Genomic DNA, 27427 nt, shown 5'->3' with positions numbered 1-27427 from the left:
TAAAGCCATTTTTCCTCATGTCTCTCTTGTATTCTTCCTTCTCTCTCCTTCTCCACTTTCTGAGTCCAAGCTGCAGCTCACTCTGCAGCGCGGGTTATAGAAAATTAGAGACTGTTGTTTATTTTAATCACATCTAGCACGGAGATGTAAACAAGCAGCACCTGTATTTATGCTATGCCAGCCTCGCAGTCGTGGATGAATATAAAATAGCAGCCAGCTGGTTCGCCGTTTGATCTGGCTCTCCTGGCCAATAACAAAGAGCGAGCCTCTGCGCCAGCTATACCTCCTCAAACCTGCATTAATGCAGCTTCTCTGGAAAGTGTTGGGTTTGCAAGTTGAAGAGATTGATCTCTCTGCGGCTGTCACTCTAATTAAATCATGCTTAAAAACGACTCACAGTCACATACAGGCTACCTGAAGTGGGTATGCTGAGGTTTATTAAGCCAGTGTGTGCATGTTAGACGACATATTCTTCTTAACTAACTTGTTCTTTCCTTCCTTTCAGCGGACACACCACCCTGACAGTGACTGGAACCAACCTGGATGTGGTCCAGGAGCCGCGGGTCAGAGTCAAATACGCCGGCCATGAATCTGTCAATGTAAGTGTGACAACTGCTAATAAACTGAACTTAACCTTTTATTGATGTTGCTCACTCAGGCTGATTGAAGGTGGCACAGAAAAGTTCATCTGTATCGATAGTCTGCTGCATTTTGGAACAAGTACAGGATAACTTACAGCAGGTGGGTCGATACAGGGGAAATAAACCCAGACAGGGTGATGAAGGACAAACTTGAGCCGAATGTTTCGAAGCTTCAACCGTTGCCATGGAAATTGACGGCAAAATAAGAACTCTTTATTTCTCCCTTTTTTAACCCTTCCAAAATAAGCTCATTGAAATAATAACCCAACATTAATCATTATGAACCACCACTCATCTGTTCAAACAAGGCTATTTATAACCTTCAGAAAACGTGTCTACCTTTTTAGCTCTCGTCTACCCGCAACACCTTTTGCGGCAGTGCAAACATCAGCAAACAGGGTTAGTAAGTTAGAGATGCTGCAGATCAAGGAGTCGTGGGGCACGGTCACGGGCGTGCGCTGCACACTTACATTACAGCGGCACTTAAACACGACCCGCTTTCCTGGAGTGGCACAAGCCCGTCAGCCCGTGTGGGTGGTGTTCTCGTTCCCCTCGTCCTTGGCCTCCTGTAAAATCCTCTCTGTATGTTTGCAAACTTCCTGCTCAGTGTGGTTGAAGTTGAAGCTGGCGCGTGGTGGTGTCAGCGTGCGCTCCTGGAGACTGTGTGGACAGAGAAGTGGTGCTGGAGGCGCAGCGTGGCTCCACATAGCCGCCGTGGACTCGGTTCGGTCATGTGATGGTTACGCTGTAAGCGACTAAGAGCTCTCCATAGGATTTTGTGCCTTTCTCTCGCTCTCTTTTTTCCCCCGTCGTCGTAGCGAAGCTTCGAATACAATCGAATACTGGCAGTCGAAGCTTTGAAGCCCAAAACATGGTATTCGGGACAGTCCTTATTGCTTTAAAAATGGATTCAAAATGGATTTTCCAGAAATATTTCATTGGAACAGTACACTCTGTAACGTCTCTGAATCAGCCTCCTCACATTAAACTGAACATTTTCACTGATAGTGAAGTGAGACAAGATAAACAGGACTGCATGAATCACCACATAGAGGTTTTTCAAGAGATTTTCTTATCAATTAACTTGTCTGCAGACAGTGTCCCAGCCTGTACTGTGTTAGGTTAAGTGTTCATGTCCTCTTCTTTAACCGCTCTTGCTTTGCTGCACTGTTTCTCTCTCTCTTTTTCTTGTTGCCACAATAAACAGGCTGATGTTTAATACACTGGAACTGTTGTTGCAATTAGATGTGATTGAACGTAGTCCTCCGACATCAATGATCAGAACTGCGTCAGTAGCAGGGTTCTGCTATACAGGAATAATAGACTGTAGAATGCAGGAATGGACCAATCAGAATCAAGTATTTAACTATACCGTATAAAAAGGTCGATTTAGCCCGTATCTGTGGCCGCAGCGTTAACTAAAAGCCCGCCTCAGAAGCGAGCCTGATCATCCCGCCGACATTATTAGGGACAGCAGCAGCGTCGTGTGCTTGTTTACAGTTTGCAGGCAGGTGACACACAGACGCTGCAGATCAGGGTCAGTCCGCTCTGTGCTCTGATGAAGAGCTGCATTAACGTGATTTCAGACGGACTTTTGTTGCAGATTAGTGCTGGAGAGTGAGAAAGTGGCGAGTTCTCCTTTTGCACCAAGCAGCAATAAAGTAGCAGCTCTACTTGTGTCAGTTAAATTTCAAAACTGAAGTGTAAAAATATTTTCAGTTCATTATGAAACTGCGGTGAGACAAATTAGACTATGGCGGGCCGCCTCAGTCGGTAATTAATGGGGAACACTGTCTGATCTGTGTGACATTTTTAAAATGTCATCTCAAAGAGTTAACACAGTTTTATGGACAAAACGTGTCTCATGTTTTGGTTGACAGGTTGTTTCAGAGCTGGTTTAGTTTTAAGAATCGTGTATTTTTCACCCACAGAACCACCAAACTGTAACACTGTCTCTGCACCAAACAGCCTCCAGGAGGAAGAGCAAATTAACCAACAAGAGTTTGATATATTGTGGCATGATCTAACAGGCTAGTTTCTAAAATGTCAGCGTAGCTTCAGCTGTAAAAATGAAGCCATCTATAAAGGAAGGGGCTAAAAAGAGGCTGCATATAGAGAGATTCATCCAAAATGGGGTTTTAAAAAACTGACATGAGGGTATAACTCAGTTTTGGGAGGTGATTTATGGTGCTGATTCTGCTCGCCTGAGCTCCTCAGGCAGGTCGCTTCAAAGTGATTGATCGTTGCAAAGTGTTGCAGCCCTGGTGGCAAAAGTGCAGTCACCTTTAGCTTCAAGTTTTCCACTTTGGACCTGTCAGGGAACCGCCCGAGGATCCCAGACTGCACACAGGGTCGAAACTTCTGGAGGGAACTTTTGGCTTGACCTTGACAGAGATCAATATAATCCTGGAAAATCAATTCCAAACTGGCAGCGAGTGAAAGCCGCCAGACATGGAACGAAAACACAATAAAAGCTTTTATCCCTTAGATACCAGGACTCTGAACTCTGACTACTCACATGACCACACACCAACATCCATGTCTCCAACTATGCATCTAAAACTAACATTGTTTGCTTGTATCCAGAGTAAGATTAAAGATAAAGACAAAAACATAATACATAAACCCACCACTTTATTAATTATTCTTGTAAAACCTAATTTTGAATGTTTTAAAATGTTAATATTTATGTTGTAGTTTGCAGTAGATTTGAACTGGACTGCATTGACGTCACCAAACACCAGTTACCGAACCCTCCTTTCGAAGCCTCAGCATTTTGGCCGTCGCCATCTTGGTTTTCTTGAACCAGAAGTGACCATATTTGGACGACTGATCGGTTAGACTTTGTTATGTCTCTTTCCTGGCTGAGAGGACACAGCGGTAGCGACTTGTTAATCAGAGGTAGTCACTCCAAAAAGCAGTGTGCCGGAGAATGTTTCAGGATATAACACATGAAAAGCTGCCAAACTCACACAGGATGACCGTAGCTTTGCCCACAGACAGAACAACAAATCATGTTGGCTTTAATTAGTGTTTTTGGATTTATTGAAATAACAGCACCTTCACTGTCAACAGTCAACGTGTCTGCTTCAGGCCTAAAAGAACAATAATAGACAGAAATACATCATCATATTACGGAGGTTAAGATGCATAAAACAGTGTTTAGCCTGATGGTCTTACAGGCCTTGGTTTAAGAACTGCTTTCACTTTTTCTGAGAAGCCATCGCTCCCGAGTCGTTCCATGTCACAGCTAGCAAAACTGGCTATGGCTGCTTGGTGAAGCACGATACTGTGACGCCAAAATGAGAGGTTTCTTTAGTGTCCAATCAGTTCTCACGCGCACACTATGACTCTCACAATCACACTAAATAAAATCTATTCTAACTTATAAATTATATATGTATTTAATGTAAAAAAAAAAATGTTTGTTTATATAAAGTATGTTATTTTATTTTTTCTCCACAACCATCTGGCGACCCCCGAAATTATGGGTCACGACCCCCAGGTTGAAAACCACTACCCTAAAGCATACCCTGACATATAGTCTATTTTATTCCAAATGGGGCGTTATTAACAAAATTAGTATCCTGCTGCATTGAAGATGACTTGTTTACTAGGACAATAAACCAAGTGAGAAGTAGAGACATTTTCTCGTCTGGTGTCATGCAATCTGTTTGCATCCTGTGGAGTCGCCCTCTGCTGGCCATTAGAAGAATGCAGGGTTAAGGCACTTCCTCACATCCACTTCTTTTATGCAGTTTTTGTATTTAACAGCACAAAAAAATCTACTGTACATGTTTTAAATATTATCCTTGAAAGATGGTCTCTGGGTTTACTTGTTTTGTTTGCACAGAAATGAAAAGAAAAACTCTAAAGATGAGAACGCTCTGGTCAAGATATGAAAAGGAGAAAACAGAGATGAGGTCACAGGAAATGTAGGAACTACAAATGTGTTTCTTTCCCTGCAGACAACGTTGTGTATAAGAGGCATGCTCCGAGCCAATTAAACATGGGGGTAATGATGCCGGCCCTGCTGAATCTGAGCCAGTCATTAAAACTGCATGTTTTACAGTGTCACTGGCAGCGCTGAGATCTAAAGGGATTAAAGCCGAACTTTAACCTGAATCAGCAGCTAAAAGAGGGTCATTGGTGAATTTAATGAGGGCAGTCTCTTTATCTCGCACATCTCCAAAACATAACTGGAATTGCTTAAAAGTGTTTTGAGTCCCAAAAGGAGTTAATTGACTTGAAACAACTTTCTGTGAAACCTCAGATAAAAACACAGCTTAGAAATTGTCCTGAAGCGAGGGGAGAATTTAAGGGCCCTGCGTGATTTGGTGGAGGATTTTCAAGAACTGCAGAGGAAACAAAAACCAAATCCAAACAGGTTATTGATAAAATACCAACACCTGCTAACTGTATTGAAAAAGGATTTTTAAGGACTGTGTTATTAACCCATGTCACGTTACAGTATACATACCAAAAGAGGGCCCAGATGCAGACTACAAAGATTTTTGGGGGGGTAATTCTGCCTTCATTAATAGCTGAACAGCTGAAGAGAGACAGGAAATATGAGAGAGAGAGAGGGGAATGACATGCAGCAAAGGGCCGAGGGCCGGAGTCCAGCATTCAGCATTATTGCCTCTGTATATGGGGTGCCTGCTCTACCCACTGAGCTAAACCAGCGCCCCTTAAGATTTATAATAACAAAAATACAAAAGGCCTACTGTTTAGAATTCAGGCAACTAAAATCAAAGGGAAAAATACAACAAGGTCCAACAAAAGGTGAAAACATAGGGAGCCAGGAGGAAACAAGAAACAGGGTTGAAAAGTTTGATGAAACGAACTGGCACATAAGGGAAGGAACAGAGTAGCTACTTTATATCCCAATTCAAGCTCTGCATCCTTCGGAGGACGTTTTTGAAGGCCGATTGCGTCACAGCGGCGCATCATAGCCTGTCCTATTTCAAAGGCTCCTTCAGATGTTTGCTGACAAATCCCTCCCGGGGCCATGAAGGATCGATCAGGTGCATCCTTTCTGGCCCAACGTACCTCGAGATTCATTGCGCGCCAAAGATGACGGACTCGTTAACGGCCGAGGAACACACTTTAAATGTGAAAGTTTTTGGTTTCAACTCAGTCGAATAGCTAGCGATACAAATGTTAAAAATAATGAAAGGAGCCTTAAAATTATCTTCAAAGCTCCTGTGAGGAACTTTCAGTTTGTGTTGATTTTGGCGCCCCCTGTGGACAAAGCCGTGCCTCTTATCTCTTTGCTGATTTTGTCCTGTTCATGCTTAAGTGGTGGTTTTTAACAAATAATCTCATCCTGCTTTCTTTAACAGTCATAGGTATCACTCACTTTAAATTTTTGCCCTGGAAAATGTAAACAAAGGCGGCGTGCAGTTAATCGCTTCGTCTGACACCTGCCCCCCCCGCCAGCAGTTTCAGGCATTAAAAATAACTATATAGAAATAATCGATCTTGTCGCTGATGGTCTGGTTTGCTTTTGTAGGTCATACAGAGTCATCAGAATTAATTTCGGTCTGTTTCATAACCATCAAAAAACTCCTCACAGGAGCTTTAAAATTACATAACGTTAGTTATGCTAGCTAGTGAGCCAGCTAGCTGCCTGTTGCTAGGCGACAGGAGCGGCGTTTGGTGACGCAATGGTAAGGGCGGGAACAGCTGGTGACGCAAACAGGAAAGATCAGCCCATCTCATTTCTGTTTGGCCTTAACGGTCTACGCAGGCTCCCCTAGGGATCGAGGGCTTGCTCTTATACTGGACGCTGTCTCACAGTAACAACCTGCTTACTATACATTATCCCATACTTATTACTTGCTTTAAAAAAGCATGGTTCTGGGATGCCGGAGCTAATTGTTGGGCCTCCTCGAGCAACCTTTTCCAACCAAATTAAAGTGGATGAAGACAGTGACCTTTGACACTCTGTATCTATATCTTTATCTATATAAAAAGAAACATATTCTGGTAGATATGAGAGAAAGTGGCTTCAAAACATTTAAAAATGTACCCAATTAAGACATGATGTAAGACTATAGGACGTTTGCAGCAATTGTAGTGGCAAAGAAGCAGTCATATATTTACAGGCAGAAGGTAAAAAACAAGAGCAGGTGAACAGATGGATGGGCGGAGCTAAATATGCTGGGAACACTGTAACAACTAATGAATAACAGTCAGACATATAGATATCTTTAATCACAAATTATATAGGTTACAACCACAGAGACCATCTGTTTATTTTTGTTAATTCGATTAAGAGGCTTGATAATATTCATTTGGGTTAAATGAGACATCTGCTCTGATATATTCAGATAAATTAGTTTATTAAAAGTGTGAGCGCCCCTCATTCCTATTCATTCTAAGTGATATTAACAATAACTAGAGGATGTTAAATTAGTTTAAATTAAGGACAATTTCTTACTGAGTGTAAAATCAGAAGTTAAAAGTTTCTGCTGGAAGTTCAAAATAAAATATTTATTATTATTAACCTGTAAGAACATTAAAAATGTGATGCAACGATTAATCATGCAGCGAAAACACTGTGAGTCATGATACCATTAAATATGTGTAGGTCGATATGTACAGTCTGGTTATTAAAATGTATCTCGAAAGAGGTCTGGTTGTTCGTCCCTGCATGTGCTGCGACATGTGTATTAACACCTGATCTGGTTCCCCTCCAGGTGTGCAAAGTGCTGAACACCACCACCATCAGCTGCTTCGCCCCCTCTCTGAAGGCGGAGTACACGGCCGACCAGGAGACCATCAAACACGTGGACGAGTTCGGCTTCGTCTTCAACAACGTGCAGGCTCTGCTCACCTACAACAACACCAGCTTCGTGTACTACCCCAACCCTTACCTGGAGCCCCTCAGCCTGTCGGGCGTGCTGGAGCAGAAACCCGGAGCTCCCATCATCCTCAAAGTGAGTCAGGGGAGAGCGTTTACTGCTAATGTTTTTTTTTTGTTTCCCATGCATCATAAAGAGATGGGACTTTCAAGCCTGGAACTATGAGGCATCGACAGTGACATTTAAGAATATCAAACACATGTGATGTAGTCCAACGCAGGCCGTACACCGCCCTCAATACTGTCCTGAAACAAACAAGAGACGTAATAGGCAGATCCTACTTTATCTCAGGTTTCTCTTACTGGTGAGTTTCTGAAAAAACTACATTTCCCATGACATTCCCTGTGACAGCTACATCTTGTAGTGTCTTGCTAAATTTGTAAAGTAGTTACAAGTCCCCTCATTCATTCACTCCCGGCCCTTGTCATGATGTAACAGCATTAGTGGGCAGGGGAGGAGTGGTGGATTTAAATGGACAGCACTAGTCCCTGTACACTTCCAGCCCACACTGGAGTCATTTGTAGGCTTAGCACAGCTTGTTAGAAATCATCAGAAAAACCTGCAGTCTTTCAATAAAGCCAATTTTTTTTCTGAGAACAATCGCCGCACATTGTCAGCACTTGGTCATGAGCTACATTAGTTCCGATGTGCGCACATTTTTCGTGACGTTGCAATTTTGGCCAAATAACGCAACCTTTTCTGGAAAACTGACCAATTTCTCCTGCATGTATGAGCGTCGTTCTGATGCCTAACCCAGTCTTTAAGGAGAAATCCAACACTCAATGTCTTCTTGTGATTATTTACTCATGCTTACATGTTGAAAACTGTTAGCCGCCACTTCCTGGTGCCCTGTGTTGAGCCTACTGACCAATCAGAGACTGTGTTCATCTAACTTTCCATCAACCAGAGGCTGCGGTACAAATGTGAGTCACCCCTGATCTCAAAGAGCGTCGGCTTTGTAACGAGTAATGATTGAAAAACTCAAATTTGACTTTCACGTGCATTACTGCCTCCTCGCAGTGGATGTATTTCGCTCCGGGGGTCAATCTCACAAAGTTCACCTCAGCTTTTCACACAAATGAAACAACACTACGGTTTGCCGTGGGGATTCTCCCGAGGGCAGAGCTGAGGGGAAGTCAACAAGGGCATCACGACCGACTAATAAAACACAGCACCACAGTAATAGATTGTTCCATCTGCCTTTCACTTCTACACAGAGTGTTAATGCATCTTTAGCTCTGTTTGTCATGGAGGGACTGTGTGACAGATTGGTTTGCATCTTAAAGCAATCTGCCTTTGTTAGGGGAGACACTTCACTCCCTCAAAAGATGACGCACAAAAAAAGCTGTCTGCCAGTCTCCTCAGGATGATTACAGTCAGTGTACTAATGCTTTAAAAACGCACGATAATAATTTACTGGTGATAGTTGGACAGAGCTGTAAAGACAGAGAGTCGCGTCAGTGGAGGTCCAATCTGCTCCATGATCCACCATTGCGATGTCGCAACTCTCTCTCTCTACGGCTCTGAAAGTACCGTCACTCACTCAGTCAGTCAGTCAGTTTTTGCACTTTCACAATAATGTTGAGAATTAAGTCAAAATGTCCAAAATAAAGTCAAACTTTAAGTCACAGTTCTATAAGAGAAGGAAGAAGTTTTTTCTGCATTTCTTCTTCATTCACAGAAAGCAAAAAAAGACTTCTTACTCTACTCTTCTTATGGCACAAACTCTTCTGTACCTCTGTGATATATTTACACTCCCTGCAGTACTTATTTTCTCTCCTTGTGTTTCAGGGACGTAACCTGGTGCCGTCCGCGTCAGGCGGAGCGAGGCTGAACTACACGGTGCTGATCGGAGACACGCCCTGCTCTCTCACCGTGTCCGACACCCAGCTGCTCTGCGAGCCACCGAACCTCACCGGGCAGCACAAAGTCCTGGTCAGTGTGAAAAGTCTTTCTGCCTATCTGGCTGTTTTTTTTGTCTATCGATGCGTCTGATTGGCTGTCTGAGTGGATGTGGGTCACCGTGTGTAGGTCAGAGCTTGTCTGTACGTCACTGTGTTTGTGGGTCAATGACAGGCTTTTAGTTATTGTCTGTCACTCATGGTCTGGTAGGTTCCCAATTACGGCACATTGCCCTCCGGCGTTATTGACAGGCACTGTTGCAAATAATGAGACGGGAGCTGTAGAAAGAAAAGCTGTGCCTAAAATGTGTTCAAAGGCGATTATTCAGGAGGATGGTCCATATCTGCATTGTGTTTGCCAATTTAATCCTTCAGCAACAATGTTTCCAATTCATGGCCTACCTCTTAATGCAATCATTGTTTTCAGAGTTTAGGGGAAAGCACGGCGGTGCAGTGGTTAGCACCTTCGCCTTACAGCGAGAAGCTTCCTGGTTCTTATCGCCATAGGGATGGAGTTAGCATGTTCTCCCTCTGGATACTCAGGCTTCCCCCTACAGTCCAAACACATGCTCGTTACGTTCATTGGTGACTCTAAAACTGCCCGTAGGTGTGAATGTGAGCGTAAAAAGGTTGTCTGTCTCTCGCCCAATGACAGCTGCGATTGGCTCCACCCCCCCCGTGACCCTTAACAGGATAAGCTGTGTTGGATAATGGATGAACGGATGAATTGATTTTAGTTTTGAAACGCTAATGTCTGTGTAACTACTATCCAGGTCCAAGTAGGAGGACTCCACATCTCCCCCGGAGAAGTCCACATCCGCTCCGACAGCCTGCTCACCCTTCCTGCCATCTTCAGCATCACGGCGGGAGGAGGGCTGCTCCTCATCATCGTCATCATCGTCCTACTGGCCTACAGGCGGAAGTCTCATGAGAACGACCTCACTCTGAAGCGCCTGCAGATGCAGATGGACAATCTGGAGTCCAGAGTGGCGCTGGAGTGCAAGGAGGGTGAGGGAGACTGTCCTTGAACATGTTCATTAAAGCTCCCACTAAAACGTGGAAATGTTGGAAACTTGTTGAGCCAGCTGTAATTTGAATGTAAATTTATTTACAAAAGGCATAACACCCAATGAAGGGTCCATTATCATGAATTTATGGATGGCTGGCCTCCAGGGAGTCCATTAACGCCTGGAAATGGATGCGTTATCCCACTTACACCATCATCACTCACCAAGGAAAAAAAATGAGACTATTAATTTATGTTTACATCTGTTTTACAATCAAATTCAACAGGTTTTAATGAGCCAGAACTCAGATTCGTTGGAACAGCCTGAGGGTTTGACTCACATCTGAAAATCATTACCAAACTCCACTCAAGGAAATAGAACAGATCTGAGATAGGACCTGGCAACAGGAGATAATTCTCTGCTCAGCTCATAGAGTGCTTCAGCTCAGCTATTAGCCAGAATGCTAACAGTATGCTATGAAGATTAAAAGTCAATAACACAACAGGCCTAGCCTGCTAGCCATGACATTGTCCCCACATCAACATTCCCTCTTCACTTGTCAGTGTCCCTTTCTTCAGCTGCTACCCACTCATCAAACTCGTTATATTCTCTCAATAGGTGAAAAGCAGTGAAGTCTCTCATTGTTGTGATCACGTTAGCTTGTTGACAAGTAGATTGTAAACCGAGGCTTTGTCTGGCGGGGTCCTTGATGCTATGGTTGCTTGTTTTGGTTTCAGGCTAATGCTATGTAGCCAGCACATTGATAAAAAATGAATAACCGTCCATTATCAGGAATTAATGTACAACCTGCAGCCAATCAGAATTAAGTATTCACCCAGACCCAGGAATAAAAGAATATTCATGCTGGGGGAATGATTGAAAGATAAGCTGAGAGGTCAGTAATGACTGTTGGTTAGTTTAAAGCTGTAACAAGACAAGATACCTGTTTTCAGTTGTAATAAGGTCCAACTGCTGTTCAGCCCCTTCGGAAAGTTCCAATGTTTCGATTCAGCTAATTCACAATGAGTGTTTGTACAGTGAGATAGTAATCACCGTCTCTTATCAGGGGTTTTATACCAGCGTAGCACCTGAAGTAACAAGTAGAACAGCTTACTTGCAATAACTAATAAGTAGATTCTTCTTTGGGCAGATGGATAATATTGAAAGAGGCAAGCACATCGCGAAAATACTACTTTGTGGTGATTTCCTTTAGTTTCATTCAATTTTTACACATTTTATTTGGCATCTTGACACGCAAATGTACGGAGCCCCTGAAGTCCCAAAAGGTGAAAACTTTTATTTTGTGCCACAAGATAATTATCTTGTTCACACAGGATAATAACTTGTGAGCACAAATTAATAATAACTGTTTTTTTTCAACTTTTGGGACTTCAGGGGCGCCGTAGAAATGTGATTCATTTGTTTGTAGCTCAAAGTGGATGTGTCATGTGTTACAAACAAAAAAAGCCTGACAAAACTTCGCAACTTGCATTGCAACATTTAAAAAAATCTGCTGCTAAATCAGACATTTTAGGCCGCAACAATCACAGAAAACCTGGCTACTTGTCTTTTTACTGGTTATAAAAAGTTATAACAGTTTGGAAATTAAAAGAATCATTTCAGTTTACTAGGACGAGCAGCTAAAAACATAAATACTACATAATGTTTCTCAAAGGTTTGACACACACATCCGTCCTACTTACAGCCTTTGCAGAGCTGCAGACGGACATCAACGAGTTAACGAGCGATCTGGACCGAGCCGGCATCCCCTTCCTGGACTATCGCACTTACGCCATGAGGGTCCTGTTCCCTGGCATTGACGATCACCCCGTGCTCAGAGAGCTGGAGGTAAGTCACGCTGGAGGCAGAACTGCAGCACTTGAATTCAGTTTCATACATTTCTCTGACATCTTGACCTTAAGGCTCCAGTATACTAAAGCTAAATTGATTGTGGCTTGTTGGCAAGAGCTGTCAAACTACTGCCGAACAGAGCAGTGTGAGCAAATGTCAGTCTGCTCGCCGCACTGTGAGCTCTGTTTGTTTAATGGTGTCCACAGCGGCTGGAAGAGCTCAGTGCAGATTTTATTTGGAGTTATCTCCCCTCCTTAGTCTCAGGCATGCACCTGTTTGACGTCAGACTCACTCTCTCTGACTCACTTTGTTTGACATTCAGAACTTTCTAAGAAATATGTTTTCACCACCAGATACCAAACGGTTTATTTTCCCCATCAGTGGCTTTGTTGCAGGTAGTGTGAAGTGGATGTCAAATGGTTTTATTTTGCTTTCTCAGGATCCTGGGCACCACTGAGTTTGATGTTGAAGGATACATAAATGAGGTCCTGAAAAACATCAACATTTCAGTCGATCAAGACATTCTCTGAGCACTATTCTTACACTTGTGCTGTACTTTTAATCGCCCATTTTGTACTGGTGTTCTGTAGGATAAACTTTCTTATCTTGTTATCTTGTTTATAGGTTTGTTTGTAAATCTTTGAAGCCATTGGTGGACAACAGTGAACATGTCGGGCGTGTTCAGTTTAGCCAGTGATTACTGATTATCTTCCATTCAAGACGTCCTTTTCTATGCGCTGCTTTGTTTACAATCCAGTTAGCAACTTGAGAAGCGACCGTGTGTTCAGATCAAAGTGAAGCGAATTTCCAGACATGTCGCACTCTGGCTTACTTCAGCGAAATGAACCCGAAAAAGAAACAGACTTTAATAGACAAACTGACTTTAATTAATGCCTCTTAAGTTTGCTGAAATAACAACATCATGGTGCAGATTAGTAACAAGTCAACGTAAAGCTTTGTCAGGTCTGTCCTCAAGAGGAGAAGGGAACTACTTTAAAAATGCATCATTCGTTTCTGATGCATTCGAGGAAGTCGGGAAATCTAAACGCTGAGCGGCTTTCGTGACACAGCGTAAGGCGATTTTGCCTCAAGTTGAATTTTTGATCTATAACGGATTGTTTGCTGTTAGCATGCAGATGTCTGTTTATAGAGATTAATAAGAAGCTAAATCTTTGGATGTCATTACGGCAGATTACGCCTGCTTTTGCTCTCCACACGGATTGTTTTTCCTGCAGACGCCGCAGCTTGCTGATGTGTGATCGGTCAAAACTACAAGCATTTTATAAACGGAAAACAGAACACTTGCCGTCCCTAAAATCCACCGCGCTGCCCTTTGACATTTCTATGTAGAATCTGTAAGTAGAGATTCCTGTGGATCTGATCTGGTCTCAAACTCCAGAAGAGCTGTTTCTAAAGTTTCTTTGACAAGATCCTTTTTTATGTTCTTACTTTAAGGGTTTAATTCTGAAGCACTCGATAACTAAGACAGTCTGAAAACGATCCACTTGCCTTTTCATTATGCGTAGAACTACTTGTCATGCACTTAAGGTCAAAATATGGCTGGTTGCCAATTAAAGTCGGTGTAATGAAGCTGTTATTATCGTTTTAATGATTTTCAGTCTGAGAGAGCCGCTCTTATTGAAACTTAAACACTCTATTCAATCAAAAGGCTCTTTATTTATAGTAGACTTATGAAGCTTATTTATGTATTTTCTTGATAAAGTTAATAATGCATTTAGAAACTATGACTCAGAACTTTTCTTGCGTGGACGAATGTGTAAAGACCTGCAGATGAAGTTTACATCACTGCTCCCGGGCTGAGCCTGCAGCACCACCAGAGGTTCTGATTTGCATTTCATGCCTTGGGATGGGGCATGTTCCTCTTCCCATGTTTTGACTGTCCTCATCCTTGAGTGAGTAATAACTAATAAGCGTGTGTGTTTTGTGTGTGTGTGTGATGCGTGCAGGTGCCGGGGAGCGGTCAGGCGAACGTGGAGAAAGCCTTGAAGCAGTTTGCTCAGCTGCTGAATAACAAGGTTTTCCTGCTGACATTCATCCGCACGCTGGAGCTGCAGCGCTCCTTCTCCATGCGTGACCGCGGCTACGTGGCCTCGCTCATCATGACGGCTCTGCAGGGGCGGCTGGAGTACGCCACAGACATCCTCAAACACCTGCTCTCTGACCTGATCGAACGCAACCTGGAGAGCAAGAATCACCCCAAACTTCTCCTCCGCAGGTAAACTAATGGTTAAGCCACATTTAAAAAGTTGGTTAAACAGGACGCTTGAAAATAATGCCTTTGTGTTATATTGACAACAAAGGATGTCTGGTTCTTTGTTGTCATGTTCTGTGCCATCAGTCATTTTTAATTAGCATTTGTCTGGTTGTTTCTCTGAATATCCTTTTTTGGAATTTAAATTTACAAAGAACCGTATAATTATGAGTTAAGAAGCCCCAGAGAAGATAATGATGTTTTAAATACATCAGTTTTTTGTCGCAGTAAGTAGCCCTGATCCAGCAAAGTGTTTCTGCTTTACACAAGAAGCTCGGAGCGTGGATTAGTCCTTATTGTTGCACTTATTGGCAATACATTAGATATTCTAGCTATATTTTTGGGGGGCGATAGAAAATAGTTTTTAGGCTGAAAAAGTTCTGAATAAAGTTTAACATCCCAGTTACAAAGTTAGCTTAACATGTAAGAAAAAACAGCAATCGAGACATTTAAACTCAGTATGACATCGTCCCTCTCCTGCTTCAGTCCTCTTATCTCGACCCGCTGGTTTCTTTACGCCACTTCATTTGGCTTTAGCCTAGCTCGTAGCGGCTAACTAGCTCACTAAGGTTGCTTTCACACCTAAAGACAGATTGTTTGGTCCGATTCAAAGACCAAATTGTTACAGTGTTGTATTTTGCCTCGAGTCCGCACCAGCGTTTGTTCGAATGAGTGTTCTCACCTGTCTGGACCGAAGCTGTCAGGTCTGAATGCACCCTGAGTGACTAGTCAAGAACGGTTAATGAGACGTCAGGGTAACGTTGCTCACTCGGTGCAGTGAAAACAACACACAGCCCTTTCAACAACCTCCGTACTTGAGCCTGAACTCATTAGGACACTTTCTGCTGAGTGCTGTAGCCATGGAAAGCATGGGACTAACCAATGAAAACTTGGTCAACTAAGACTGTTAGTAACGTTTAGTGGAATATTCGGGTACAGCCCTTTAAGAAGAGTTCTTTTTTGTGACATATCACCTATTTTAATGAGGTACATTATATCAAGGAAAGTTGTAAAGTCATTTACATCCTTTAAACAGTCCGTGTGAATTTGGAGCCCCCAAGAAAACCCCCACAAATGTTTCAAAATTTTCTCTATCAATTATCGACTGTTAAACCAGTAAACCTGACCAGTTCCGATCAGCGCTGCTTATATTTTGGCATGTATAATTCCTCTGCGCATTGTCCTTTCCGGCCCAGTTACCCCACACCTCTGACGGATGGGTAACTGGGCCAGAGACGGAGAGCCCACCTCTGTTCAGCTTTGTTTTGTGCAGCGGCGTGAAACAGCCGTAACGCGTGTGAGAAACAGGCCGCCTGAGCGGACAGGTGAAAGACAGGAGCCGTAACACTGATAGAGAGTGGGAGGGACCGGCAGAGGAAGAGAACTTTAATGGGGAAGAGTGAGTGCAGCGGCGGCAGAGTCGTTGTCAGTCTGACTTATCTTCTGCGTGCCGCTCATGAAACATTCAGCTGTAGCTCACGTTTCTTCCCCTCCGTCACCTCTCCTCTCTCTCTCGCCTCCCTACCTCTTTTTCCTCCGACTCTGGTTATCTGCCGATTGTTTTCCCAGCGCTGAGCCCGGCCTCCTGAATGTTTCATGAGTTCCTTTTTTTTTTTCCCCAGTTTTTGAAAGAGAGGGCTCTCTCAATCTGAAGCACACTCATTAAATATAAGGATGAGTTCGCATGGGAGCCGACACAACAAGAAGTTGTCGGCCCAAACATGCTGCTCTTGCGGAAAAACTCCTAAACTTAATGGGATGTCGTCAACAGGAGAGTCAGCAAAGGTTAGGGTTTGAATGCAGGTGAGGAGTGACAGAGACAGCAGGTAAGGGAGGACGGGTTTCAAGCTGCAGACTTTGGATCAGTTTCAGATTAGAAAGAGCTTAAACACCATTTGACGGGTACAGTTTCATGATTTAAAGGATTTACGACTGTAAATCTGAAAATCTTTCCCATCTGCACTCGTGTTCGGAAGCTAAGAGCGGATACGGCGAGGAAGAAAAAGAGTGAGAGGACTTAAAGTGGCCGTCTGCACATTTATGTCATGACCCAAATATGTTCTGCACAAGCAGCACTTAACTTACAGTGTATCAAAGTACGTGTCCTTCGAGACCAGGCGGCTGAGTAAGGATGTTTCTTCTCTGTAAACTCTCCATGTCATGTTTTTTTTTTCTTTTTGGCTCCAACAATGCCAGGCTCTTCTACGTCTTAAATTATAAAAGAATAATCAGAGCACTCTGGCTCTCTGTGGGACGCCTCTGGATTAAGAAACGCTTTCTTTCCCTCTTGCAGAACAGAGTCGGTGGCGGAGAAGATGCTGACAAATTGGTTCGCCTTCTTGCTGCACAAATTTCTCAAGGTAAAGTGAAATCTCCCTCGTACCTTATCTCTACAGGTGTCAGTGTGATATACTACGGCAACGGCTCTTAAAATATTAGCATTGATTTTCTCATAGACTGCTGTGAGTGTTTTTGTTGTAGCCGTCACTTTAAGTGTCTGATACTGATAAGCTTTGTGGACATTGTGCAGCGATAATGGCTACCTGCGGGGTCAAACATATGCCAGCTTCGCTTCTCAAAAGCTCTGTTTTATTATGTTTGATGTGTCTCGCTTTGGTTACCGCGTCTAAAAGTCCACACTGATGAATTCAGATCTCCTTCTTTGCAATGTCTTATTTTCCTTTCTCCCACCTTTCGCTCTAATCCCCCGGCTTCCCTTCCAAAACAAAGGAGTGTGCTGGCGAGCCTCTCTTCATGCTGTTCTGTGCCATCAAACAGCAAATGGAGAAGGGACCCATCGACTCCATCACTGGAGAGGCGCGCTATTCCCTCAGTGAGGACAAACTCATCCGACAGCAGATTGAATACAAGACGCTGGTGAGTCATCGGGACACTGATAAGGAAGAAAAAAAGATTTTGTCTGTGCTCGTTTCTGTGCGACTCCTGGCAAACAGCCTCGGCAGACTCACAGAAACGTGGCGTGTGCACCAAGCTGAGGTTGTATTTCATGAATGCTTTGAATATTTGGATAGTTTTAATAGCAGCATGGCAGCAGACCAACACTTTTACAAAGCCAGATGTCCGTCTTTACAAGCTTAAAGACATCTAGACACATTTTCCGAAAAACAAAATGAGAAAATAAGACCTCAGAATGTTAACTCAGACATTGTGTTAGCTTGGAGTGAAACCCAACCACAGCTTCTGTTTCTAATTTACTGAACATCAGTCTGTTAAAGTCTCAGGTCAGTGTAGCCCTCGGCAAAGATAAATACTGCTATTGGTTTCTACATATCTTTTCTTTGCTTATTTAGGGGACATAATATACAATAGTTTCATGCTATCTCCTCTAGATCCAATCCAACCTTAGGCAGTCTTTAATGCAGAAGCAAGGCTTTGATCTCTTACTAGCTTCCCATTACAATACATTACATCTGCAGATCCTCTTGTCCAAAGTGACCTATATTTTCCCTTATACACATTTAATAGCCACTTATGGGTTAAGTGTCTTGCTAATGGAAGCTCCTGCATGTGGACATTAGGTACCAAAGATCAAACCCTACAATTAACCTGCTCTTTCTCTTGAGGTGCAGCTGATTCTGAACTGTGGTCTTCGTGATTGTTTGGCTTTTCCCATGCACCACCCGTACTGTAATGTTATCCATTTATAATTCACCATGAGCTCTGTTTTTTTGACAAACTGTTTTGCTTAAAGTTGTAATCTCGAAGATCTCAGTTTTGTTCTCGTTGGCGCCACCTATGGCGATAATCGGTAACTGCAGGAGCACACTTCCCAGATATCCAGACAGTGTTGCATGTGTGGCGTCCTCGGTTGGCTCCGGTTGTAACTCTTGATTTTCCTGGCTGACGGTCGCTTTCCTTTTCAGACTGTTTGCTTCATCTGAGCGTCGAGTTTGTTTCTTTGTATTTTCACTTCTTGTTGAAGTTGTATCTGTAGTCATCGTTCTTTTCTTTGTTTGTTCAGCCATAGTAGATTACTGTTTACTCGCAACACTTGCAGAGATCGGAAAAGCAGCGGCTTAGCTCCGCCTACCCTCTCTGGCAGACCAACCACTGCTGGCTGATGGAAAACGCGTCACTAACTGGGCCCGCTTGTGATTTTTTCCGCACCAGACACCCAGTCTGTAATACTGCAAATGCAAAGGCTTTCATCAGTGGGCCATAGGCTCAATCACCATTGTGTTACCTCATTCGCAGACAGATTGTGACTTAACAGACATTTATTGAAATAAAAATCTTCGAGATTATTACTTTAAATTTGGGCCCCTAATAAGTGTCAAAACAGGGGTTTACCTGCCTGTCACCTACCTACTTGCCTTCCTGTGCACACCCTTGCACTCACTGTGCATAAGCAGAGTCTTCCACAAGCCAAGACAACAATGTGCTGCACTCTGTGTTTCTGGGGTGTGACAATATTTTGGTTGTATAAACTTTGACAGACACCCGAATGCATGGATAATGAAACCGAATGTAGATGCATGCATTATAGCTGAAAGATCAAACTGAGAATGCTGACTTTAAAAAAAAAAGACAGATATATGCGATTCAGGCCTTACGAGAGGGCAACCTGTTTACAGCTCCGTGCCTCTTTCTCTTACCATTCTATTAAAATAAGGCCGGCTGGGTGTCTCCTCCAGCCCGTCAGAATAAGTTCCCCCTCAGGCTTTAGCTGCAGAGCAGAGCCAGCCAGCGACAGGATGACACCTCTCTGATATCCATGTCGGAGAGTCTGGGAGGCTGTGTCTCATTACTTGTTTAATGCCCCTGCTCGAGCTGCACAGCCACAATCTGGAGGTGTGAAATTACATTTCTGGCCAAGATCCTCTCCACCAGGACAGTTTGGTGAGGAGTAGGTAATGAAAGGACTTCCCTGGCAAGCAACACCTTCTTCTTTCTCTGACTACCCCCTCCTCTCTCTCTGTCTCTCTCTCTCTTTGTCTCTCTTTCCTGCATCCCCAGACGCTGAGCTGTGTGAACCCAGACAATGAGAACAGCCCAGAAATCCCTGTCAAAGTGCTCAACTGTGACACCATTACCCAGGTAAAGGAGAAGATCCTGGACGCGGTGTATAAGAACATGCCGTACTCGCAGCGACCACGGGCTGCAGACATGGATCTCGGTGAGCATTTACTCTGTAAAAAATGATTTCATACCAATAATTGGCTTATATTTTCTGACATAAGACATGGACTGAAATGTGCCATGGACGGAAATATGTTGGTTTATTTTATACTGATGGGAGATGGCATGTCAGGCGGGTTATCGCGGGTGTTTTACAGAAGATGTGTGACATAAACAAAGGGCTTAAGATGACTTTTTTTGGAGAGTCACCCCTCCCCTCACCTGTTTACATCTCTAGCCAGAGCAACACTCACCAGCACTGACATTAAACCTCACTGACAGCTCACCTACTCTCAGGATTACGCCCACAACATGTCATCTAATAGTGAATGACTCGGCCCAAATCCAGCTGACACGTACCTTCAAAAGGAGTAAATACGATGCCTTGTAGGTAGTGGCTGATAGTGCTTTGGGTTTGTAGTTTTACACCTTAAGAAGCTTTCACAGGTCGGGGATTTGGAGGGGATCAGTTTCTCCTTGTTGCTCTGGGCAGCTTAAATCCCCATGAAGACACTGTGTCGTTTGTTGTGGTTTTGTTTGCACAGTTGTTTAATTGTGGAGGAGAAACGTGCGGGAAGCTATTTTTTGGTGACATTTTCGCTGCTTTGCTTTATAACTTACAGAGCACACCAGATAAAATAAGACAAAGCATGGGCATTCGACAATATTTAACTGTCAGGCTCCTAAGATACAAACATTCCCCCGAAAAATCCATGAATTACACATTCACTGTATCTTCTTTCAGAGTGGCGACAGGGCAGAACAGCTCGAGTGGTCCTGCAGGATGAGGACATCACCACCAAGATAGAGAGCGACTGGAAGAGACTCAACACACTCATGCACTACCAGGTCGGTTCATGTTAAACATTGAAGAGGTTAAACTAACTTGTTTTTATTAAGAGCAGAGAACCGACTGGTGCGAGGAACCGATTGGAAGTGCAAAGGTGGATGCCTAATGAATCACGTTTTGTATGGGGTAAAGGTGCTCGACAACACACTAACATTTTCAAGGAAGTAGCCCGCTCTGTACTAGTCGCCTACATGTACCAAAATTGGTAGGAAGATGTGTCCTGTCCAGACCTACAAAAAAGCCTCTTGGAGAATAAGCCTACACCCTACAGGATGTCAGCCATTTTTAATTCATTTACAAAATTTGGTGGGTTTTTTGGGCCATTTACAAGGGACTTTAACAAACTTCTCTGAGGCGGTACTTCACATCCACTTCAAACTTTGTCAGCCTCGAGAGAAAACCATCTTGTTGAACATTTTTCAAATCATGAGCTTCTTTAAAAGGCAGACAGTGGCAGCCTCCATGTTTGCCATAAAAAGGAAGCTGGTTTTCGTCTGCACCAAGTCCAATCTGCCATCCACATACACTCACCGGCCAATTCATTAGGTACACCTGAACAGTCTAATGCAGTTCAGTACAACAGCTCTGCCATGGATTCTGCTTTTATGAAGTTTAGTTTTTGTTGACTTTTGTTTTGTTGAGAGTCAGAAGTGTGTAAATTAAATTATGTTTATTACCGAGTTGTTGGTGAGAACCAGGTGAGAACTGTATAGCTGGGTTTGGATGGTGAGTGTTGTTCATGTGATGTCGGTAATAACACCCGTGAAGCAGGTTTCCTTTGTTGGTTAGCCTCCTTTGTTTCCAATGTACATGTGATACAGTTCAGTAGGCTTATGGGATATCTGGGTGCCTGAGTGTGTGTGTGTGTGTGTGTGTGTCTGTGTGTGTGTGTCTGTTCAACATCCTGGTAATTCAGGCAGGGAATTTATCTAACAACTGACTGAACATAACTGGTCACAAGTGAAGAGACCTGGTTGATGTGAGCGGACCTGCACTCAGATGAGGGGGAGGAGCTGTGAGGTTATCAGACGGGCAGCCTTTTGTACACTGTTGTACCAATTATATTGACATGTGTCTCTAATTGTTTGTCCTCCCTATTTACATACATGAGGGGGGCAGAGTATTAGGAACACCTCTGAATATAATGCAGCTCAGTACAGCCCCCCCACCGATTATGACCTTGATGCTGAAACATCATTTAATTAACACCTCTGTGACAGCTGAGAAAAAGCCTGTACATTACAGGCAACATCAAAGCAAATCTTATGGCTGAGCTGGTGTATTGGATTACATTAGATTTTTCAGGTGTACCTAATGAAGTGGCCAGTGAGTGTATATATAATATTATATTATTATATATCTAATATATATTCATTTTCATTGCGCCATTTGGAGAAAAAGACAGTTAGCCTTGTGTTACAAAGCTTAATTCAATCTACAGGAAATGTACACGTGGTCAACACAGCAACATAATCCCTGATTAATGTGCTTATGTGTGTTCTATCTAAAAAAGAGATGCTTGATTTCCATCCATACAACCATGGGAAATGGACTTCCTTTGGGACCACTCAAAGCTGCTTTTACACTACATGTCACATTCCCCCATTCACACACACATCCACACACTGATGGCAGAGGCTGCTACGTAAAGTGTCCAACTGTCAATCAGCTGGGGTTCAGTGTCTTGCCCACGGACTCTTACATGTAGACTGAGGGAAGTGGGGATCTGACTGAAAGATAACCGACTCTACCACTGAGCCACAGCCGCCCACAGCTGTCCATCCATCCATCCATCCATCCAGCCTTCCAGCGCTACATTGTGGACACAGGAAGTGACTTTAAACTCTTTGGAAGAAGCAGCGTCACTGCGGCACAGCACAGCCTGACAATTACTAGATAATCATCAACGAAATCTGCACGTTATCTTCTTTATTTATCGATAAATTGGCCAAGAAAATAGTGAAAATTGCTGATCACAATTTCCCAGAGCCAAAGGTCAAACTCAGGGTCATTCTGTCCAACCAATGCGTCAGAATGAAATGAAACAAGTAAAAGTAGCCAAATATCACATTCAAGAAGTTGGTAAAGCAAATCTTTGGGCGTATTAGTTTGAAAAGTGACTCAAATGATGAATAAACTTAATTTAAAAAGATTCAACATTTTGACCACAGAACAATAATTTCAGATGTCTTTCACACCAAGCTTACAAAAATATTTCATTTCTTCAAACTTCCTGAAGGGTCACAGCAGATACCGCTGATGAAGGACAGAGCATTGTTCATTCATATTCATATCGTTCTTCTCGCCACCGCAACATTTCAACCTCCCGGTCACCAGCGCACTTAGTCAACCAGAACATGCGCTCGTGTGCCTGTGTCTTTTACAACATCTTCTCTTCTGCTCATGAATACGACTCCACAGGTCACCAACCTCGGATGAGTCATCCTGCTCCTCTGTCGCTCAAATGTTTGTCTCCAAAATCAGCTTTGTGCCGACTGTAACGCTCGCACACAGACAATATTTCAGTGCAGAATACTTACTGTTCAAAAAAGAGAGAAATGAAGACAAAGGGAATCTAGTTTTTCTGTGTCTCTCTTTCATTTGAATCTCTCTGCCAGGTGTGGAAATGTTTGTTCTGTTGCTGAGCTGGATTTGTAATTGCTTTATTTTGTAGCTCATACAGAAACGTAGTGTCATTTTGTTCACGCTGCGGATGACCTCACAGCATCTGCCAACAGTAACAGTATGCAGTATTTACCTGGAGCTGCTACAGGACAAAACATTGGATCGACACTTTAAATGAGTCTCTGCTTCGTTATTCTACCGTTAAAACATTCAGCAACCAGTAAAATACATTCAAACAAACACTTCTTTATATTCACACATTTCACAATGAATTTTAGCCACTTGTGGGCGAGTTGTCAGCAAGTAGGGTCCAAAAAAACTTCAAACACCTCACACAAATTCGTGGTGTGTTCAGTGTTCCCTTTCCAACGTGCTATCAGTTTGTTGTAAGCTACAATTTTTAGCAAATTAGCATCTTATAGGAGCAATTTGCCACTGTCAGTCAAAGCTGGTGTTCTCTGTAACCGATAGAAGCAATAATATTTGAAATTGGCGCCATAGCTGTGGAGAAGGTTGTACAAGCAGCTCGTTGTTTCGCCCACTGTACATTCCTACAACACCCAGCATGCATTGCGCCCCTCCTTCTGAAAGGAACGGCCTAGTGTGAGACGCTGGAGTGAAATAGACGAGACTATACCGGTGGATCATCTAAAAATCTTCAGGTCTGCAGTCTACATTTCAAACCTGGCGATTTTGAGCGAGACATGTCATCGGAGGCGGGCGTCCTAGATTGGGGAAGTGTAGTTCAGCGAGCTCCCTGGCCTTCGCCAGATGACGCGTTTTACGTAGTCTGGCAGAGGTTTTCCAGAGACCATTGGAGAAGCGGATAGCGTCCTCTAAAGGCACAGGGCGAAATTGCATTTTTTGCACCATAATGGCATTAGCTCCCCATAATAGCATGATAGGACTAAGGTTGATAATCAGCGAATCGGCCCTTTACAAGCATGCCGAATTAGCTAACAGCAGTTCCTGTTTTAAATGTACCCACTATTGTTCCGACAGCTGTAACTGGATTCAGCTGGTACGAAAGAAACTCAAAAATATGAGGATTTTAAGACAGGTTTGGCTGCTATAAGGAGCGTCTTTTTCCATGATTCTTTAAGCGTACTTATGGATGTTTATCTTGTCTGTGTGCTCAGATTTCACTGAGGTATGACTCAGAGAAGATGCATAATCAAGCAAACGCTGAATTACAGTTATTCACTTCATGTTGATTTTTGACCATCAGCATGCACCTGTCTCTTTCACCTCATTCAGTATCTCTTCCTCACGTCTGTCCCTTTTCACCTTCCTGTCAAAGCCTCACAGTTTGAAAACCTTTGCATTTCATGAACATCTGCTCCGCCTCTTTTCCAAGCAAAGCAATGCCGTGTTTTCTTACAGCCAAGTCCTGCTTAAAGGGTTTTATCTAAGCTCAGAAGCAGCACAAGTTCATATATTCAAAGCAGAATTGTCTGCTTACCTTGCTTTCCTAAGTGCATACTTTGCAGCTGCTCTTACAAAGCACATACTTTGCATGCAGTATGATTACAATAAGATTTGTTATAACATTGCTCCTTGAACTTTGACCCTCTTGTTTATACATCTGTCCAAGTCATTAGCACATCATTGGAAAGTTTTTAATAAATTGCTGCCTTGAAGATACAAAACGTTGTTCAATGAGCTCAGCAGAGAAGAGGATGGCGGCTCAGTGAATTACACCAACTTTTGCAAAGGATTATGGGTTAGATAAGCCAAAAAAAGCATGCTGGGCTTCATAATGCAAAACCAGAACCTACCAGATGTAGGAGGACAATTTGGTATCTTTGAGATTCTGTATGCGACTTTCCTGCTTTGGGACAGACTTAATCTTATTCTGGTATCCTTAAAGCTGCTGTGAGGAACTTTCAGTTTGTGTTGATTTTGGCGCCCCCTGTGGACAAAGCCTATTATCTCTTTGCTGATTTTGTCCTGTACATGTTTAAGTGGTGCTTTTAAACAAAACAAAACAGTCATATGTATCACTCACTTCAAATGTTTGCCCTGGAAAATGTAAACAAAGGCAGCGTGCAGTTAATCGCTTCGTCTGACACCTACCACCCACCAGTGGTTTCAGGCATTACAAATGACTATATAGAAATAATCAGTCTTGTTGCTGATGGTCTGGTTTGCTTTTGTGGGTCTCTTTTCTGAACAAAACCAGTGCAGTTCAGTGTTTTAAGTGCTCAGCATCCTCTGTGCAAAAACAGCTGTTTTTCCTCGCTGCGCTCTCGGTTGAAAATAGTTCAACTTTTGAAACACCGCGGTGCTCATCAATGTCACTTCTCCCTCGCAAACCAATCAAAGTCAAGTAGAGGCGGTACTTCAGATATCAACTTTCTAAACATCAACGGCGGAGGAGAAGCTAATCCTTTTGTTTCTTCGAGGGTACAATTTCCATGTAGAGCTGCTGTTAATGTCAGGACACGATTTCTTTTCATCGTTTTTATGTTCACTGAATAAAAGCAAATATTAAGCATACAGACCTTTGTATCTAAGCAACAGTAATCGCCGGTGAGAAACGCTCTGAAATTGAGGTTGTGGGCGCAAAAAACGCCGTTAGGACACAGGCCCTGAATCTTTGAAGGTCGGTGTTTTGTTCTGTTAAGTCTATTTTGACTCTTAGTTTTAAGAATACAATCAATATAGAGGAGATATATTCAGTATGGATAGGTTTGGTCCTTCATGCTGCTGAAGATGATGTGATCAATACCGTCGTCTCTGAATTTCAATTAAGCTGATGTTCTTGGAAGATGAAGGATGTAGATTATTACAGAACGTTTTCTTTAACTGAAGACCCGTTCTTTGCCCATGAAAGAAATTCTGTACCTCTGAATCATAAATCCGCCGACCCGGGTCCATCATTTTAATTACAGCCTTGATTATTTCTGACCAACGGCCGCGAGCCACACATTCCTTAAAATAATAGCCAGGCCTTACCTTTGTGTTGCAGGTGTCGGAGCGCTGCGTGGTGGCCTTGGTGCCCAAACAGATGTCCTCATTCAACATCCCCTCCTCAGCCAGCTTCCCACGCAGTATCAGCAGATACGGTCAGTACTGTTTAAGAGATACGAACACTTTATATTCATGCAGCAGTGACACACCATCTGTTACCGTCTGCTTTAAAGCACTTTAGCAGACACTGTTGTATATTACAGCATCTTTAAATGTTAACAGATGCAAAATAACATTTAACGCAAAACAATCAAGACACATTTTGTTCACATTTAACACGACTTCATGCTGCTACATCTGTTTAGACAAGAAAATCAGATGTACATTTTGAATCTACACAATATGAATATGAAACTGCAGCTCACACTGTCACATTTTTGTTCTAAAAACAAGACACGTGGAATATTTAAAAAGATGACAAGAGCAGAAAACACATCACACAGAAGCACAGAGAGAGAGGACCAGAGCCTGAGTAGAAAACATGCTCTTATTGAATGAGTGCGCTAAGTAGCAATGAAAAAATGACAGCATTTCACAGTCTGAACACACAAACCCAACCTGCTCACGGAGAGAGATGTATTCTATTCACAAACTGCATCTGAAGGTTTTTGGAATATATTGTCCTATGTTTGATATTTCACCATGTAGGTGTCGACGTCCCCTTCCGCTCCACTCCCACCAGCCCGGACAGCCCGCACTCCCGCGTGCCCATGCTGACCCCTGACCTGGAGAGCGGCGTCAAAGTTTGGCACCTAGTCAAGAACCACGACCACGGGGACCAGAAAGAGGGCGAGCGCGGCAGCAAGATGGTGTCCGAGATCTACCTGACGAGGCTACTAGCAACAAAGGTGCAGTATATTAGATGTAGTGCAGAAAACATGTTAAAATGAAACTTTGTTTTATATATTTATCGTTGCGTTTTTAACAACATGACATAAGAGATAGCATTGGCAATCCAAGGTGTTGAAATGAACGGTGGAGAGCTCTCAGTTAGATTTAAGAACCATTTTTGGACACAGTTTTTGTGTCTTTTAGTTAAACTTTTCATGGAGATTGAAGGTAGACACAGTAGATTGTATAAAAGAAGTGGACATAGCCTTTATTTTGGCATTTTTCCCGTTGCAATCTTGTTTTTTTGGGAGCCAGAAGTAACAATATTCGGACTGCAGGGTGAATACTCCCTGTATTACAACAGCTGTGTCTCAATTCAGGGGCTGCTCCTGTCGCCTAGCATCAGGTAGCTAGCGGGTAATAACTAACGTCACGTAACTTAACCTATTATTTTAAAGATTATTTGTT

The 27427-nt window shown here is 43.0% G+C and overlaps 1 protein-coding gene across 1 annotated transcript in view; it reads left to right on the top strand.

The window, feature by feature from the left end:
- The window catches only part of LOC138605325 (plexin-A2-like), a 106165-nt gene that overhangs the window by 71675 nt on the left and 7063 nt on the right, over window positions 1–27427 (top strand). Inside the window, exons 16-27 of the mRNA XM_069677503.1 lie at window positions 506–599; window positions 7346–7585; window positions 9302–9445; window positions 10185–10419; window positions 12124–12266; window positions 14237–14505; window positions 16835–16901; window positions 17272–17418; window positions 19519–19678; window positions 20426–20529; window positions 26127–26223; window positions 26777–26976. Coding sequence (XP_069533604.1) covers window positions 506–599; window positions 7346–7585; window positions 9302–9445; window positions 10185–10419; window positions 12124–12266; window positions 14237–14505; window positions 16835–16901; window positions 17272–17418; window positions 19519–19678; window positions 20426–20529; window positions 26127–26223; window positions 26777–26976 — 1900 coding nt within the window. The remainder of the gene's footprint in view (window positions 1–505; window positions 600–7345; window positions 7586–9301; window positions 9446–10184; window positions 10420–12123; window positions 12267–14236; window positions 14506–16834; window positions 16902–17271; window positions 17419–19518; window positions 19679–20425; window positions 20530–26126; window positions 26224–26776; window positions 26977–27427) is intronic.

The sequence above is a fragment of the Semicossyphus pulcher genome, unplaced genomic scaffold (genome assembly GCF_022749685.1).
Source record: "Semicossyphus pulcher isolate SPU_LCO1_2020_fin unplaced genomic scaffold, fSemPul1.0.p SCAF_3, whole genome shotgun sequence".
In the NCBI taxonomy this organism is placed as follows: domain Eukaryota; kingdom Metazoa; phylum Chordata; class Actinopteri; order Labriformes; family Labridae; genus Semicossyphus; species Semicossyphus pulcher.
The sequence above is the reverse complement of the archived record's forward strand: the minus strand, read 5'-3'. Positions and strand labels throughout refer to the sequence as shown.